Raw genomic sequence first — 17,983 nt, 5'->3', positions numbered from 1 at the left:
ATGGGGCTGGAGATGGGAAGCACAGATGCCTCTAAGGCTCCCTGGAGCGGCATTCATCTGTGCAGTGACTCAGCACTGAAATGGTTGCCACTTTCAGCCCCATTTTCCAGATGAACAAAGCAAGACTTTGAGAAGTCAAGTCACTGGCTCCCTGAAGCTCTCAGGACAAGGACTCTGCCGGCCTCATTGTTGATTTTCCTCCCAGCTAAAACTGGAGTTTGCTGGGAGACCATTGTGACAGCATTATCTGGGGCAGCTCTCTGGGTCACAATGGGCAGAGGTGGACCACACTTGGATGCGGCCTTGGATGGAACATCTGAGCATCCTCTGGGAGACTGGAGACAGAGAGAGTCTGAAGGGTCAGGCCCATGCCAAACACGTTTTCTAAGACTCATTAGGTCCCATGCCCCCCCCCCCCGAGGTATGTACGCTCTTCTCCTTCCCGATGAGGAAACAAAATGAAGCTCCCAGGAGCCCAGTTACTTATTCCAAGGGGACACAGCTGGCAATTTCAGTTGTCAGATTCTCCCATAAACTATGTGAAATCTTCCGGACCCACAGCTAGTTTAGGGGTTGAAATGATTGAAAAAGCAAAACAAAAAACAAAACCCCCCAAAACAAAAAAAACTCCCCAAACTGTGGTTTCGTTAAAATGCATGATGCATTGACATGAGCAAACAGTTGTAGGCTAAAGTGGTCTGGGAGGTCTTCCTGCAAGAGCTGAGCCTGAACCAGTGGTGTTGGTGGCATCTGAGGGTCTGCTGTCTGAGGGGCAGAGAGGAGGGAGAGGGGGACAACTCAGCTCTGAGCAAAGGTCAGAAGGTTCTAGCTGGCTAAGTGGGGTGCTGGGAGCCCAGAGCTGAAGGTCAGAGAAATGAGTGGGGGGTGTGGAAACCACAGACGGCTTGAGAACAGGAAGAAAAGTCAGAGCCCAGGACAACTGCAGAGGGCAGGAAGATTAGTGAAGAGGGGTGGTGAAATGGGACAGTGGCCAGAGTTAGACAGAAAGACAAGTGTTTTCCCAGACATCAAAGGGAGCAGAGCCTGGCCTTGACCACTGAGAGTGAGGATAGTGGGTTCTGGTAACAGACAGACTGCAGTACTTAATGCTGCAGTTCTCTCTTTTCCTCTGCGCCAGCCTCAGGGCCTTTGCACTGCTGATTCTTCTGCCCAGAATGCTATTCCCCCAAACACCTAAATGCCCTGCTATCCCCCCTTTCAGGTCGTTGCTCAACTATCACGTCAGCAATGCCTTCCCTAACTATTTAAACCCTTCCACCGTAAACCCCATCCTTCTACCCTGTGTGACTTTTCTTCCCCCCACAGCACTTATCACCTTGTAACTTACTCTGCAATTCATGTGATTACATTCATTCATTATTGTCTGTCTCCTCAGGGCCCCATTATGATCTCCACAAAGGCAGGCTCTTGGTCTGTTAATAACGGACCCTCTCGGAGGGCCTACAACATGCCTGGCACACTATACGTGCCACATGAGTAATTTCGGGGGACAGGCACTGGGGCTGCACCTGTTTCTTATGATGTCCCTAGCCCAATGCCTGGCACAAAGAAAGGAATAAAAGGCAGCATTGTCCCCTGGGGGCACTTTCTCAGTCCTGTCTCCGCCCCCTCGCAGGTGGCGCTGGGTTCCGCGTTGGCCACAGGCGCCCTCCTTCCGTGCCCAATGTCCCGGCTGGACTTCCTGAAGGCCTCGCACTTCGCTCTGGGGCCCGACCCGCGGCTGCAAGTGGGCGCCACGCAATCCACTTCGCACCGGGACTTTCCCGCCTACCCCGGCGTTACCCCCGGGCCGCTGTGCCAGCCGCCGCCCTGCGCGTCCCTCTTCCAACGAGACACGCGCGGGGGAGGCCAGGAGCACGTGTCGGAGACGCACTGCAGGTACGCGCCCCCGTCAGCGCCGCCGGCGAGAGAGCTGGAGCGGGAACTGACGCGGGAGCGCACGCTCACCATGCAGGCCACCCACCTGCACGTGCATGCGGACGCTCGCTCCCGCACCGGCCTCTCCACCATGCGCTCAGACTTTGGCTGGCCTGAGCCGCCGGCACGTGCCAGCGAGCAGATCCGCGGCGCCCGCCTCATCTTCGACCGCGATTCGGTGCCTCCGGGCGACCGAGCTAAGCTGCGCCTCCCGTCCACCACTTACCAGGAGTTCTTCCCGCTCCGCGACGTTTGCCTGAAGCCCCGGTACCTCAGCTACAACCTCGGTGAGCACGCGCCCGGACGCCCTAGGCGATTCGCCCAACCCAGAGGTTCTCCTGGATTGAGCAAGGATTCTGCGGCCTCCCCCCGTGGACATTTGGCAACGTTTGGGAGTCGGTTTTGTTGTTGTTGTCGCCGTTTTATTTTGTTTTTCTTTTTTCTTTCTTTCTTTCTTTTTTTTTTTTTGGTCTGTCTTTACGATCCGGGGGAGAGGGATTGGATAGAGTAGAGGTCAGGGATGCTGTTAAACATCCTACCACGGAGTTCCCGTCGTGGCGCAGTGGTTAACGAATCCCACTAGGAACCATGAGGTTGCGGATTCGACCCCTTTCCTTGCTCAGTGGGTTAACGATCCGGCGTTGCCGTGAGCTGTGGTGTAGGTTGCAGACGCGGCTCGGATCCCGCGTTGCTGTGGCTCTGGCGTAGGCCGGGGGCTGCAGCTCCGATTCGACCCCTAGCCTGGGAACCTCCATATGCCGCGGGAGCGGCCCAAAGAAATAGCAAAAAAGACAAAAAAGACAAAAAAAAAAAAAAAATCCTACCACACATAGTACAGCACCACCACAGCAATGAATTATCCAGCCCCAAATGATAGTAGTGCAGAGGCTGAGAAAACTTGGAACCTCTTGGAGTCTCAGTTTCTGCATCCAAGGGATGGGCAAATCTCCTGAAACTCTTCCGGGTGGGCGGAAGTCATGAAGGCTGGCTTGGGGTCAGACAAATGTGCCTAGGGTCCCGCTCACCACCACCCTAATCTGGACAACTTGGTAGTTGTGTGACTCTGAGCCAGTCGACCTCTCCAAGCCTCAGTTTCCTCATCTGCAAAGTGGGTGCAACAAGGCTCTCACTTTATAGTTGCTGGTGAAGCCGAAAGAGCCCAGAGTGCATGGTGCGTTTGCCATATAGTGAGCACTCAAAAAAAGTTCGCTGTCATTAATGTGATTTTCCACTTCTGTGACTCCAGGGGACCTTCTGGTGGACATCACTAGTCAGAGACTCTCCAAGCTGGGCTCTCAGGATTGACTCTGTTCTGGTTCTGAATTTCTATGATTTCTGGCAAGTTATTTGACCTCTCTAATCTTCAAGGAGGTTATAAAGTGAGGAGGGGATAATACCAGTCCCCCAAATGAGGTGCAAACCCTTAACTTAGGTACCTGGCTCAGTGCTTGGTAGTAACTTCTTTTTTTTTTTTGGCCCCACCCGCAGCATGTGGAAGCTCCCAGGCCAGGACCCAGGAACTCGTGAGCCACAGCAGTGATAATGCTGGCTCCTTAACCCACTGCACCACATGGAAACTCCTTGGTAGCAATCTTTTTTTTTTTTTTTTTAGGGCCACACCTGCGGTATATGGAGGTTCCCCTGCTAGGGGTCTAATCAGTACTGTAGCCACGGGCCTACACCACAGCCACAGCAATGCAGAATCTGAGCCAAGTCTTTTTTTTTTTTTTTTTTTTTTTTTTTTTGTCTTTTTGCCTTTTCTAGGGCCTCTCCGACGGCATGTGGAGGTTTCCAGGCTAGGGGTTGAATCGGAGCTGTAGCCACCGACCTGCACCAGAGCCATAGCAACATGAGATCCGAGCCACGTCTGCAACCTACACCACAGCTCACGGCAACGCCAGATCCGTAACCCACTGAGCAAGGGCAGGGACCGAACCCGCGACCTCATGGTTCCTAGTCGGATTCGTTAACCACTGCGCCGTGACAGGAACTCCTTGTTCTTATTATTTTTTAAATTACGTTTTTTCTTTTCCAGACAAGCCTGAGGCTAAGCTAGTCAGGACTTCCCACTTTGCTTTCCCAGGAGAGGAATCAAATCCCAGCGTGCCCAAGGCTACCTGGAATCAACCCCATTCTCTCTTTCCTCTTGTTCGTCCTCAGGGGGCCCCAGTCCTCTCAAGTGGGACCAAAGGAGAGAGGTTGACACGACTTCCTACCAGACACAGTTCCGGGCCCTGCCAGGCCCACCAGCCTTGATGTGTAAGAGGGTAAATTGATGCAGCTGGTGGGGGTAGGGGTGGGGGTGAGCAGTAATAGGGGCTGGGTGGTCTTGCCCTTCTCATGCCTGTCTGCCCACAGGCTTCCTCCAGCATCGAACTTGGAGACCTCAAGATTGGCTATGGGCCCATGTGCGCAGAGCAGAAACAAGCCTACAGGCCCCAGGTTCTGCCCCCGGACAGGTACAAGGGGATCATGGCCTTCTACCAAGATGAGGCAAAAGGGCTCTCAGCCACATGTGGGGTGTACCACCTAAGGCTCTAGGGCCAATACTGTGCCTTTGGGTCCCTATCACCCACAGGCAAGGCCCACTATTAGGCCACACCTCCCCACAGCATGGCCATTGGTAAGCCTGCTTCTCTTCCTTTTCCTGGGAGTTGCAAGGGCTCAGATCGCATAGATCCCCCTCCCCTCTTTTATCTGCAGGTATGACAAAGCCCAGGCATCAGCCCACATCCACTGTGTGAATATTTGTCCTGGAGATGGCCTCTTCCATGACAGCACCACCATGGGAGAATACTTCTATGCCCGGGAGCCAGGTGAGAGCTTGCTGCTTGGCCCTGCCCCCTCACTCCCACAGCAGCCTCCCGGAGCTGCTCAGGACCCCCTCTGCCACCCCGGCAGAGCCTTTGGTTCTTCACCACGACCAGACTCCGGAGTCGCACATCCTGGAAGGAAACGGATGCCCGGGCCCAGGCAGCCTCACCACCTCCATGCACTTTTTCCACGGCCAGGTCAGCAGGAAGCGGAAGAAAGTGGCAGGGTTCTTCGGGGAAAAGGGCTTCCCAAGCAGAATGGGTAATAGCAAAGGCCCTGAGGTGGGAGTGAGCTTGGCATGTGTGAGGGGATCTCCTGGATCTATTTGCATGATGTAGGCTAAATCCCTTAACCACTCCCAACCTCAATGGTTCTGTCTGTAAAATGAGATAACAGTACCAACCCCTTGCGCTGTTACGTGGGATGGAAAGTGTGTGAGCCATCCAAGGCCACACAGCATCCACATCTTCCCTCAATCGCGGCCTTGGGACATCCCTGACCCGGGGAGCTCCCCAGATGTCATATGATCCTACAGCCGCTGCCGGTGACCAAGCAACCCAGCCGCCACGTGCCTCATGAAGAACTGCCGAGTCATATAACCCTAGGGGAGCCGTCGCTACTAGGGCAGTTTTTCCAAACCACCATGGGCACAGATTATTACCCCGCTGGGATGCAAAAGCCAAAGAAAGCGCCCAACCTCCACTGGCAGCGGAGCAACCTGCCCGAGGGTACCGGCGGTGAGCGCGACCCCATCTTCCCTCGAAAAGCTCCGCTCTTGCCATAGATTTTGCCCTGCCGGGGTCAATCCAGCCCCCGCCCACTGCCCAAACTCTGGCTCCGCCTCTTGATCGACCAGATCTCACCCCAAGGACTAGGGCCCTAACTCCGCCCCTGAACTACTCCCAGCCCCATCCCCAACCAGCCATGGCCGCGACCACATGCATGACTCCGCCCCTCTGGTATGGCCCCGCCCCTCTCCATATCCACCCACCCCTGACTTACCCCTCCTCCTCAGCAAGACTCTGACTCCGCCCCCTGACCAGCAGCCTACTCTTCTTGCCCCTCCAACCCCACATCCCCGCCTGCTCTTGCCCTGCCCCTGGCCTCCTGAGCCCCATCCTGGCTCTCCATCCTCCCTGCCTCCTAATCCATCCTCCTCCCGTGACATTTTCCATGCTTAGCCTGGCATCTCCCTTGAACCCACCCATCCTTAGTCTCACACATCCCTTCCCCCTGGGCCCTGCCTATCCTCCCTCCAGCCCTCATTTCAGCCACTCCACCCAAATCTCCAGAACCAGATTTCTTAACCATGAATCAGAAGATGCTGAAGCCTCACAGAACAGCTCCTGCTGCCGTGACTGAGGAGATGCTACAGCGGGTGAGGGAGGGGAAGAGGGTAACCCTCCGATCAGGTAACCCCCCCCCAAATCAGTGTAGAGTTCTCTCAGGAAGATTATACCTCACCTCAGGCTCAGAATTAGCAACAAGTCCGCTCAGGAGCCGTCTTGGTTCTCCCCAGGCTCAAGGTCACCTCAATGTCGTCTCAGCCTCAGATGATCCCTAGCTCAGCCCCAGGGTCATGTCAGGATCAGCTCAGGGACATCATCACACCAGCCACAGTTATACCCCAAACAGAGGGTCAGTTCAAGTGTCCCCCAGTCTCAACCCAGCCTTGGGGTCATTCCAGGGGGTCTGCCCTGGCTTCTCTCCAGCTTCTCATCCAGCTCCTGGGGCAACCCAATCTGGGACCCCTCTTCACCCACCTCCCCAGGGCCCAGTCATCAGCCAAACTGGCCGGAACCTCTCCCAACTCTTTGATGTTCCCAAGGTGATGCAGGTTCCACAGGGTGGCCTGGGTGGATCAGCCATCCTCTGGGCTGCCCTACCAGGCTCCCCACCCTGACTCCACAGTGCAAGGATAGCCACTTGGAGCCCCCGCTGGGCAGACAGCGCTTCTTCTCAACCCTAAATAAGGACAAGTTTGCCTTCAAATACCAGGGCCCAGTCGTGTTGAGAAGGGACAACTTCCAGGAGAGTCACTTGCCACTGGGCTCCCTTCATCACTGGGGCTGTGGAGCTGGGAAGGGAGACCCTCGGGCCCCCCAGGGCCCTGTCTACCCATGCCGAAGCCAGCAATAAACACTGCTCTGGTAACGTCCCACCACTTTCTATCCATCAATCCTGAAAGAAGATGGGGTGTTTATGGGGCAGGGGGCTAAACAGGAGAGAAAGATTCCATGGAGAAGCCCTGAGCAGACACTTCTGCAGACCCTGGGTTACCCCACTGTCTGGGCAGGGAGGCCATCCCAGCTTGGATCAAGGCTCAGTGGTCAGACTTTGTGGAAGGTGTTTGGGGGCAGGGACAAGTTCTGAATGGTGGGGGAGGATGGAGTTCTGGTGTGAAACAGAGGCAGTGTGGCAAGGGGTGAGGAATGCACGCTTCTGGGGCTGAATGAATGGAGTCCAAGTCTTGACTCTTCCATGTCCTGGAAAGTAGTCTTCTTTATTTTATATTATTGTCTTTTTAGGGCTGCATTCGCAGCATATGAACATTCCCAGGCTAGGGGTTGAATCAGAGCTGTAGTCGCTGGCCTACGCCATAGCCACAGAAATGCCAGATCTGAGCCTCATCTGTGACCTTCACCACAGGTCATGGCAACACCGGATCATTTAGCCCCCTGAGGGAGGTCAGGGATCAAACCCACATCCTCATGGATACTAGTCAGGTTCATTACCACTGAGCCACAAATAGGAACTCCCTGGAAAGTAGCCTTGGGTGGGTCACTGAACCCCTCTGAACCTCTATTTTGTTCATCAGTGAAATGGAGAGAAATAATAACTCTCCCTTACTAGATTGTTATAAATGAGAAATGTACACCCTAGTCTCTCTCTGTGTGTGTGTGTGTGTGTGTGTGTGTGTGTGTGTGTGTGTGTGTGTGTGTGGCTGGGGCTCCAGAAGGTAGAGCTTCCATTTCAAAGATGAAGGTAAGGAGAGGGAAGGAAGATGATGGTAGAGGATGGAGCTTTCTGCTGTTGAGACACTGGGCATGGAGGGGTGAACATGCTCAGAATGGCCTAGCCAGCAATGTCCCCTACTGTGAGCAGAGGCTGGAAGTTGACTGGTTGGTGCACTGGCTGGCTGGGAAACTGGCCCCCAAGTGACAGCCAGGTCCAGAGGCAAATTAATAAAAATCATCAGGATGTGATCAGGTCCAAGGGGAGAGGTGTCCAGCAAAGACAGAATGAAAGGGTGGAGGAGTTCCCGTCAGGGTGCAGTGGAAACGAATCCATCTAGGCACCATAAGGATGCGGGTTTGATCCCTGGCCTCACTCAGCAGGTTAAGGATCCGGCGTTGCCATGAGCTGTGGTGTAGGTCACAGACATGGCTCAGATCTGGCGTTGCTGTGGCTCTGGCGTAGGCCGGCAGCTGTACCTCCGATTTGACCCCTAGCCTGGGAACCTCCATATGTTGCAGGCGCGGCCCTAAAAAGGAAAAAAAAAAGAGAAAGGGTGGAAAAGAGGATGATGGGGTGGAGCCCTGAAGCTGGTGGGTGACAGGGTGTAGCAAGCACGTCAAGGACTAGTACCTTGGACAGCACCCCCATTTTGAAGCACTTGGGGTCCTGTGAGATCAGCAATAAGAAGCCAGTTCCATCTGGGACGAGAAGATGGGCCTTGGTGGCCATGCCTGGGCCCCGTATCTGTCAGCTGTTGAGAATCTGGTTTCAAGGAATGAACACCGCTCCCTGACTCCACCGTCAGACCTTCAGAGACCGACCGCCCCCCCCGCCCCAATCCGATAGGCCATTAAGAGCCAAGCTCAAACCTGGCCAGGAGCCTTTTCCCCATGGGCAGCAATTCTATGAGACCAGCTTGCCATTTCCACAGGAAGAAAAGGAGTCCAGTTTGGGATCCTTTGGGGACAAGAGGGCTCTTTTGGCTGTAGTCATGGTATCTGTGTTGACTATGAGAGGGTCTGCGGGCTGCAGAATACCTCTTCTGCTTGCTCCCACTAAAGACGTAGCTGACACTCTTCTGAATTACCTCATCATAAAGCCGGCTTTCTCAATCTCGGCACTACTGACATTCTGAATAGGAACATTCTTTGTGGTTGGCAGCTGTCTTGTGTGTTGTAGGATGTTTAGCAGCATCCCTGACCTCTACCCACTAGACACCAACAGCAGCCACCCCTCCAATTGTGACAACCAAAAACATCTCCAGACATTGCAAATGTCCTCTGGGGAGCCAGGGGGTGGGGGTGGGGGTGGGAAGAATGCCCCGAGTTGAGAACCACTGCAATAAACTCATCCTATAGTGATTCCCAGGATAAAACCAGGCTCTCCTGGTAACCGTTCTGCTTCTTGACCAGACTACATGTACAAAAAGGCGTTTCCTTGTTTCCTTGACTGCCAGGAAGCTCAGAAAGCTTGCTTTGGTTCCATGTAGCCCCAGCTTCAGGATTATGTGTTCTACTCTGGTTCTAGGAATGGTTTAAAGCAACCCAGAAACCAGATGATAAATGATGAGTAGGAGTTACAAGGAGGCAGATATGGGCACAACTTGAAGTTCATTTTCTAACAGTGGAACTGACCTGTCCCGGGATGGTTTGCCAGAAAGATAATGATTCTGGAGGTATTTTATGGTTTTTATGTCTATCCTTGCTATATCCCACTTACCCCCCAGAGAAGGCTTTTCATATGAACTACAAAAACCAAAAAGGCTTATGAAATTAGTTGAATAAAATATGACTGAACCTAGGAAAACAGATGAATTTGTAAAGGAAAACATTTTGTCAGCGGTAATCTTCACCAAGCAGCAGCCTTATCTCTTTCTGTCCTTGAGCAAGTGATGTCATGCTTTCACCCTCATTTTCCTCATCTGTAAAATGGGGACGGCAGCAGTTCCTCCTTCATAGAGGGGTTACAAGGAGTAAGTAACATGTGCATGTGCCATTCTTCAAACAGGGCTCAGCACTTGGCTGCAGCTCACTGAATGGTGCCTAAATTTTGTTAACATCTTAGGTTATTTTTGTTGCATGTGACAGAAACCCAGCTCTATCCGCTTAAGCAGAAAGGGAGTTTATTGACTTAGAGATGAGAAAGTCTGTGACCAGGTATAACATCAAGCATGCTGATTCCACATCAGGCATGCTCTCTCCCTCACCACCTCTCAGTCCTGCATCTTTCTGAGCAGTAGCAAAAAGAAAAAAGCCCAAATCCATACCATTAAAGTCCCAAAGGAAGGGGTGGGGGGTCTTCACCCTGACCTCCTCACATTGGAATTTAAGGAATACTCTGATTGGCCGTTTGAGTCACATGCCCAGCTGGTGAACCAACCACAGGGCCCAGAGGGGTGGAATGCTGTGATTGGATGCCTGGTTGATCTGGTTCCCCAAACCTCCCCCAGGATCTTGGAGTCTGGAGTCCAATCTTGATGAATCATGTCTCCTAGCAACAGACCTGTGCCTGACAGTCACCATAGCATCTATCTCTCTCCAGGTTACAATCCAGAGAGTGAAGACTCAGCCAATAGGTTCTTCCTAATGAGGGTAATTGTGCCTTTATAGACAGGCTGTGTTGGTGTTCAATGTTTGAAAGCAGGCTGAGGCATCAAGTGGCCACCAGACCTCGGATAATCCCAATCTTCATTACTAAATTCCTCTTTTATTTTGAGGTAGAGAATTTAGCTCTGGCAAGCTCACAAAAATGAGCGGGTGCTAGTCTCTGCTTTAAGAAGAAACACGTGCAGTTCCCGTCATGGTGCAGTGGTTAACAAATCCGACTAGGAACCATGAGGTTGCAGGTTCAATCCCTGGCCTTGCTCAGTGGGTTAAGGATTCACCGTTGCCATGAGCTGTGGTGCAGGTTGCAGACACGGCTCAGATCCAGCGTTGCTGTGGCTGTGGCCAGCGGCAACAGCTCCGATTAGACCCCTAGCCTGGGAACCACCATATGCCACAGAAGCGGCCCTAGAAAAGGCAAAAAGACAAAAAAAAAAAAAAAAAAAAAAAAAAAAAAGAAGAAGAAGAAACATATAAAGGGAGCATGTGTCTGTCTTAAAAGACCTTGTTGAAGATTTCATGAATATTCCCACATATTCCAATATCTTGATATTTTCCTCCAAAACCACTCAAGCCACAGGTGACAAACTGTCTGAGGGCCAAGATAAAATAAGCAACAATTTAATCAGCTCTTTTTCTTCCACATAACAGATTTCTGGTTTCCTGAGGGAGGTTTTTCTATAGAGCTGCCGCATACATCAGGAAACGTTGTGCACTGCACTAATTTAAAGCCCTATTCACTTTATAATGAATACATATGTGGTGGCCCTGGCTCTCTACCTCACCTTTATTCAGCCATTTTCACATTTTAAGTTATTTCCTTTAATGCTCTTCCCTTTTTAGGAAACAAATTTCTAAATTAATCAAGACTGTCATGGCTGCAAGAGACAGAAACCCACTAAACTAGTTCAAATACCCAGGAAATTTTTCAGCTCCTGGTATGGGAAAGACTTAGAACTTTTGGCTTCAGGTATAGCTATATCCAGGAGCTCAACCAATATAGCCAGAACCAACTCTCTGACTCTCACCTCTAACTCCTGGTATAGATTGGCTTTAGGATGCAGACTATTCTTCCAGACAGCTGAGAAAGGCCAGTGCTGGCAGATGGGACCTTATAGACAGCTCATGATCCCAGAGGAAGAAAGAGATCTTCCAACTTCATGGCTTCATCCCAGACCTCATTCTTGTAGCCACGGGGTTGGGTTCTCAGATTGGTAAGTTTAAATCACATGGTATTTGGGGCTACGTTAGACACGAATCCATCTCAAGGATGGCAACCTATAAAGGGAAAACAAAGTGCTAATAGAAATACTGGGCAGACTCAGAGTTTCCACTGTAGTGCAATGGGATTGGTGGTGTCTTGGGAGCACTGGGATACAGATTCGATCTCCCGCCAGGCACAGTGGGTTAAGGATTTGGTGTTGCCACAGCTGTGGCTTAAGTCACAACTGCAGCTCAGATCTGATCCCTTGCCTAGGAACTCCATATACCGAGGGGCAGCCAAAAAAGAAAGACAGAAAAAAAAAAAAAAAAGAAATACTGGGCAGACAGAAACGACAGCTGTCTTTACAAGTATTATTTGTAATGGGATCATCCAGAAGGTGGCAGGATGAGGAACCAGAGAGATAATCCAATTGCAGTCTCAGATCTGCTGCGGGCTTCTTCATAGAGGGGTGGAAAGCAGGTCTCAGGATATAAGTTCAGTGCAGATATAGAAGGTTCGGGAAGGAAGAGTGAGGCATTTGAGGGTAAGTGGTGTCAATATTCACTCCAAATTCAGCCAAAGACCAGCAAAGCACACCTGTAGTCAACAAAATTCTTTTGTTTTTTTTTTTTAATTTTGTTTTGCTTTATTTTTTTTTTAGCTTGCTCCAGCAACGTAGATCCCCAGAGCAGGGGAACCATGGAACATCTCTAAAAGAGAGATTTGGGGGGACAGGAGGGCAACTTATATGATTCAGGTTTAAGCTGGGTAGTTCTAAGGTGTTGAAAGTAGAAGCAATTCTAGCCTGGTGCTGTCAGGAAGCAGGGAGCAGATTGATGATCAGGCATTTTGGTGATTCCTACCTCCGAGATGGAGGGATGGATGTGGGGCAGTCATTGGGAAGACACGATGGTCATCCAGAGGGGGAATGTGTATTCATTTTTTGATTGTAGAGCGTCCTTGTCTCTCTCTTGGACTCAGATGTGGCCACAGAGCGGCCTTGTGTGACCACTGTTTATATTCTGTGACTGTTGTTTATGTTCCAGGAAGAACATCGAAGCCCAGCTGCCGGCTGCCCTGGCTGTATTTCATTCCCTCTTCCCAGTGATATGTGTTTTCAGGTAGAATCTGCCCTGAGTGCTTCCCAGGCCTGGCTCAGGCTTCAGAAAGAGCATCAGACAGGGGGAGTTCACCAGTGACAGCAGTGAGTGACCGTGACCGAGGAGGAGGAGGAGGAAACACTCAGTATCCCCAACTCTTTTCCTTGGAGGAGGAGTCTTAAAGGGAAACGCTGGACTGAGCAAAGATACACAAGTTTGTAAATTCTCAGCGGCTAGACCATGCTGATGTGCATTGCCACTTGGCTAGGGAAAGAGACAGGATGTTTGGCGTTTCTTGAACCAAGACAGAATCAGAGACATGGGCAAGAGGCAGAGACAGGGGGAGAGAGGAAGAAAAAGTGACAGGAAGAGAGGCAAAGAGATTGAAACGGGGAGAGACCCAGACCTCGGCAGATAGAGAGAAGGGGCGGTGAGGGACCGGGAGCGCCTGAGATAGACCCAGAACAGGAGAGGCCGCGGCGGGGACAGCGCGGGCGGAGCGCGGCGCAGACAAAGGCGCGGCCGCGCGGCCGGGTGGCCGGGCCGGGACAAAGGCTGGCCCGGGGGGCGGGGGCAGCGATGGCGACGGCCGAGGCGGGCGCGGGCGAACTACAAGTCCCAGCAGCTCCCGCTGCGGCCCTCGGCCGGCCCCTCTCGCTCCCCGGGAGCGCCTGGCGGGGCCGCTGGGCCGAGGGGGCCGCCGGCGGGGCTGGCGGGCGGGGGGCTTCCTGCGGGCCCCGGGGGCGCCGGCGGGCGCGGCGGGCGCGGCGGGCCGGGCAGGGGCGAGGGGCGCCGGGTGAGTGTCCCCGCGAGAGGGCCGGGCGGGCGGGGGCCGCGATGGGGGGCGGGCGGGGGGCCCCCGGCGCGGGGCGCGGCCCGGGGAGACCTCTGTCCACCAACCCCCGCCCCTCTCGCCGCCCGCCCCGGCCCGGGAGAGCGGGGCCGTGGGCACGATGGGAGGGGGCCGTGCCACCCGGGGGCCTAGCGCGCTTATTCGGCCGCTCGGCCCCAGGGGAGGGCCCGGCCCGAACTCGGCGCCGTCCATCGGGAGGTATGGGGGGCACCTCTCAGCTGAGATAGGGGGCGGGAGTCCAGGACGCCCCCTCTTCTGGAGGCGATCCAGACCCCCCTCCCCCCAGAAACCTAAGAGGGGCGCCAGGTATTGTTCTCCCCACCCTCCAGCCTGGGGTGGGGAGTTCAGGAGGCCCTTCCTCAAGCGGGGGATCCAGGCTGTATTTCATTGCCTCTTCCCAGTGATGTGTGTCTTCAGGTAAAATCTGCCCTGATTCTGTTTCTTCTGTCCCCCCAGTACCCCAGTTATTGTTTCCCTCTTGGGGTCCAGAGTTCTGGAAGCCCCTTCCCCAGGATGTGATCCAAGGTCCCACCTGCCCTCCAGGAGCTCAGGAAAGACCCCAATTATTTCTCCTCACTGCTTCCAGCTCTGAGATGGGCATTCAGGAGCCAGTCTAAGGGTCCCCCTGCCCCCAGGAATTCAGGAGGGACCCAGCACTGTCCCCCTACCCATCCTCAAGAGATGCGAGCAGGCAATCTAGGAACTGAGCCCTGTTTTCAAACCCACTCCCAGTTCTGGGTTGTGGCTCCTGTGGTTCCCCTCCCCGGCAGGAGAGCTGAATCTCCACCTGACTCCCAGGAAAGCCTGACTCCCAGGAACAGATCTATTTGTTGTTTGCCCCCCAAGGCCTAGCCATAGGGTGGGTAGCTCTAAGCACCACCTCCCCTTCAGGGAATCCTGAGCTCCCCCCTTCTTCCCAGAAGGGGTCCTAGCTATTGCTTCTCTGCCCCCCTCCCTACCTCCAGCCATGGAGCTAGAATTCAGGAGCTTTCTTCCAGAAGGGGACCAAAGGGTCCTGACACCACCACCATACCTCAGCCATGGGGTCAACCACTCAGGATTCTTCCTAAGAGATGATCTGGGGTCCCCCCTATTACCCCAAGAACAGCCCCAGGTATTATTTTGCCCATCCTCCCAGCTAGGAGTTGGAATTAGGGATCTTCTATCCAATTGAGCAAACTATTATCTGCTTTGGGTATACAGACATCTGTTCCTACCCTCCTGGCTAATGGGTCCCTGCTCCTTCCTGGGGTTCCACATCTTATATCCCCACCCTCTCTCTAGCTTTAGAAATCTGCATTCATGGAGTTCCCGTTGTGCCTTAGTGGATTAAGAACCTGACTGGTACCCATGAGGATGTGGGTTTGATCCCTGGCCTTGCTCGGTGGGATAAGGATCTGGCATTGCCGTGAGCTGCGGTGTAGATGAGCTGCGACTGCAGATGTGGCTTGGATCCTGTGTTGCTGTGGCTGCACCAGCAGCTGCAGCTCCAATTCCACCCATAGCCTGGAATATACTGCAGGTGTGGCCCTAAAAGAAAAAAAAAAAAGAAAAGAAATCTGCATTCAGGATCCTTTCTCTCCAATAGACAGCAGGGGTTCTGACATTTAGTCCTACCCTAGAACTGTGAGATTTAGAATTCACATGGTCTCTTCCCCAGGAAGCAAGCCAGGGGTCTCCCCGCGTTCCCCCAGGAGGAGTACCAGATGTTGTTTGCCCTCTGCGCTCCAGATAGAGGCTTCAGAGATCAGGCTGCTTCCTTTCAAGGAGGTGAGCCAAGGGTCCCCCTCCTTCCCAGGAACCCCCACATATGCCACCCCCAACTACAGGACTAGAATTTAGGCTGTGTACTTAGGAGCAAGCACAGGAACCCTGACAGCCACTGTCTTCCCTATGAAGGGGCCATGATCAAGGGGATAGGCATCTAGGACTCTCTCTCCTCCACAGGACCCAAGCTTCCCACGAGAGGAGGAACCCAGGATGGAGAGAGGGGCAGAGCCATGGAGCTGGGTACTGGAGACCTCCAGTGCCGGGTCCCATGCTTTCTCTCCCGGTGTGGGGCTGAGAAGGGAGGGGCCCCCGTGTTCCACTGGGGTCCCTCTTCTCCCTGCCCTGGCGGGGAAGAGTGCAGAGTCTCCCTGCAGTATGAGACAAGAGAAGGATCCATGTGTATGTTTCCTGGAGTGAATCTGGGGCATGGCCCAGCCCCCCCACATCGCTCCCTTCCCAACCCAGGTGCCTAAAGAGACCCCCGTTTCCCCAGAACCTACCTTCACCTACCCTCTGTCCTCATCCTCTAGATCCTGCCCCAGAAACGGCTGGCACTTCCACACCGGGGATGCGGCGCTCTGTCCTGGTCAGGAACCCAGGCCACAAAGGCCTGCGGCCCGCCTATAAAGAGCTTGACTCCGACTCGGAAGACCTAGACCCCAACTCAGAAGAGCTGGACCCAGTTTCTGGAAACCCAGAGCCTGACCCGGAAGACCTCAACACTGTCTCTGAAGATGTGGACCCCAGCTATGAAGATCTGGAGCCTGTCTCTGAGGATCTGGATCCCGATGTGGAAGCTCCAAGCTCCATCTCGGGCACCCGTGACTCGGATCCCCAAGATCTCGACCCCATGTCTTCAAGTTTCGACGACCCAGACGTCATTGGCCCTGTCCCCTTGGTTCTCGACCCTAACAGCGACACCCTCAGCCCCTCTGCCGCCCCAGACCTGGACCCCCTCTCATCCGACCTTACTGCCACCCCCGAGGTCCTGGCCACCAGCCCCGCAGTGCTCCCTGCACCTGCCAGCCCGCCCCGGCCTTCTCCTGCCCTGATTGTGGGCGAGCCTTCCGCCGCAGCTCGGGGCTGAGCCAGCACCGCCGCACCCACAGTGGCGAGAAGCCCTACCGCTGCCCCGACTGCGGCAAGTCGTTCAGCCACGGCGCTACGTTGGCCCAGCACCGCGGCATCCACACCGGTGCCCGGCCCTACCAGTGCGCGGCGTGCGGCAAGGCCTTTGGCTGGCGCTCCACGCTGCTGAAGCACCGCAGCAGCCACAGCGGCGAGAAGCCGCACCACTGCCCCGTGTGCGGCAAAGCCTTTGGCCACGGCTCGCTGCTGGCGCAGCACCTGCGTACGCACGGTGGGCCGCGGCCGCACAAGTGCCCCGTGTGCGCCAAGGGCTTCGGGCAGGGTTCAGCGCTGCTCAAGCACCTACGCACACACACCGGCGAGCGGCCGTACCCCTGCCCGCAGTGCGGTAAGGCCTTCGGGCAGAGTTCGGCTCTGCTTCAGCACCAGCGCACGCACACGGCCGAGCGCCCGTACCGCTGTCCCCACTGCGGCAAGGCCTTCGGCCAGAGCTCCAACCTGCAGCACCACCTGCGCATCCATACGGGCGAGCGGCCCTACGCCTGCCCCCACTGCTCCAAGGCTTTCGGGCAGAGCTCGGCGCTGCTCCAGCACCTGCACGTGCATTCGGGCGAGCGCCCTTACCGCTGCCAGCTCTGTGGCAAGGCCTTCGGCCAAGCCTCCAGCCTCACCAAGCACAAGAGGGTGCATGAAGGTGCGGCCGCTGCAGCGGCTGCAGCTGCAGCTGCCGCTGCTGGCCTGGGCCTTAGCCCTGCTTCAATGTTGAGGCCGGGGCAGGTCTCTCTCCTGGGTCCTGATGCTGTCTCTGTGCTTGGCTCTGGCCTGGGCCTCAGCCCAGGCCCCAGCTCCAGCCTTGACCCTGACCCTGGCTCTGTGCTGGGCTCCCTCCCCAAACCCAGCCCCAAACCCCTCCCTGGCTCTGGATCTACCCCCACCTCTGATTCTGTCAAATCTTCTGACCCTAAGCCTGGGCGCAATGCCAGCTCTGACCTTGTGGCCAACCCTGACCGTGGATCTGGTCCCAGCCCAGGTCCGGATCCTGTGCCCAGCCCTGACCCCAACTCCAAGTCCCACCCTGACCCTACCTCTCCCACCCGTGACACTGTCAGCCCAGCCCTCCCTACTGGCGAGAGCCCCGAGTGGGTGCAGGAGCAAGGGGCACTGCTGGGGCCTGATGGCTGAAGGGCATGCGAGAACCCACAGGGGCCTGGGAAAGTTGTGTGTCGTGCAGTTAGTAAAATCTTCCCACTGCCTCCTGGCTCTGTGTCATGGTTCTCCTGTTGCTCTTTTTTCCTCTAATACACGGCCTCTTCCTTGGGAGCTGGGAGGGTATGGCCTGAGCCAGCCATGCATAATGGAACCTCCATGTCCTGGCTTTCCCTCCAACATCCTCCAGGCTTCCCAGCTTCCCCTACCAAGTCTCACACTGGTCCATCCTAGCAGTCACCACTCTCTGCTCTCCCAGATCTGGCCACCCCAGTCAGGTGCAGCCACACCCTGCAGGTGCATAAGCAGCATCATTTCCTCTTGGACTTGGCTTTCCCACAAAAGGTGGGATTTCTGTCATGTGGACCATCTAACAGGCTGGTAATGGAAGCTGATGTGAAACCATGTGGGCAGCCCTGCCCCATCTGCTCCCCTAACTTAACCCTTG

The 17,983-nt window shown here is 54.7% G+C and overlaps 2 protein-coding genes across 2 annotated transcripts; both read left to right on the top strand.

Moving 5' to 3' along the window:
• Nucleotides 404-7,193, top strand: TEX45 (testis expressed 45). Its single transcript, XM_021085138.1, has 9 exons — nt 404-421; nt 1,637-2,225; nt 4,099-4,205; nt 4,297-4,397; nt 4,642-4,754; nt 4,840-4,949; nt 5,288-5,489; nt 6,045-6,130; nt 6,664-7,193. Exons 1-9 carry the CDS (start codon nt 404-406, stop codon nt 6,889-6,891), a joined length of 1,554 nt encoding a protein of 517 aa, XP_020940797.1. The 3' UTR covers nt 6,892-7,193.
• ZNF358 (zinc finger protein 358) lies at nt 13,379-17,587 on the top strand. Its single transcript, XM_005674492.3, is given in 4 exon segments — nt 13,379-13,413; nt 15,131-15,240; nt 15,771-16,277; nt 16,280-17,587. Coding segments are annotated over 3 exon segments (1,803 nt in total). The 5' UTR covers nt 13,379-13,413; nt 15,131-15,176; the 3' UTR covers nt 17,512-17,587.

The sequence above is a fragment of the Sus scrofa genome, chromosome 2 (assembly GCF_000003025.6).
Source record: "Sus scrofa isolate TJ Tabasco breed Duroc chromosome 2, Sscrofa11.1, whole genome shotgun sequence".
NCBI classification, from domain to species: Eukaryota; Metazoa; Chordata; class Mammalia; order Artiodactyla; family Suidae; genus Sus; species Sus scrofa.
The sequence above is the reverse complement of the archived record's forward strand: the minus strand, read 5'-3'. Positions and strand labels throughout refer to the sequence as shown.

What these genes read in the sequence shown, in the direction of transcription:
- TEX45 (XM_021085138.1), top strand. An exon ending in CAGCCTTGATGTGTAAGAGG is followed by an intron (nt 4,206 to 4,296) that starts GTAAATTGATGC and finishes GTCTGCCCACAG; the next exon opens with GCTTCCTCCAGCATCGAACT. An exon ending in TGCACTTTTTCCACGGCCAG is followed by an intron (nt 4,950 to 5,287) that starts GTCAGCAGGAAG and finishes ATGATCCTACAG; the next exon opens with CCGCTGCCGGTGACCAAGCA.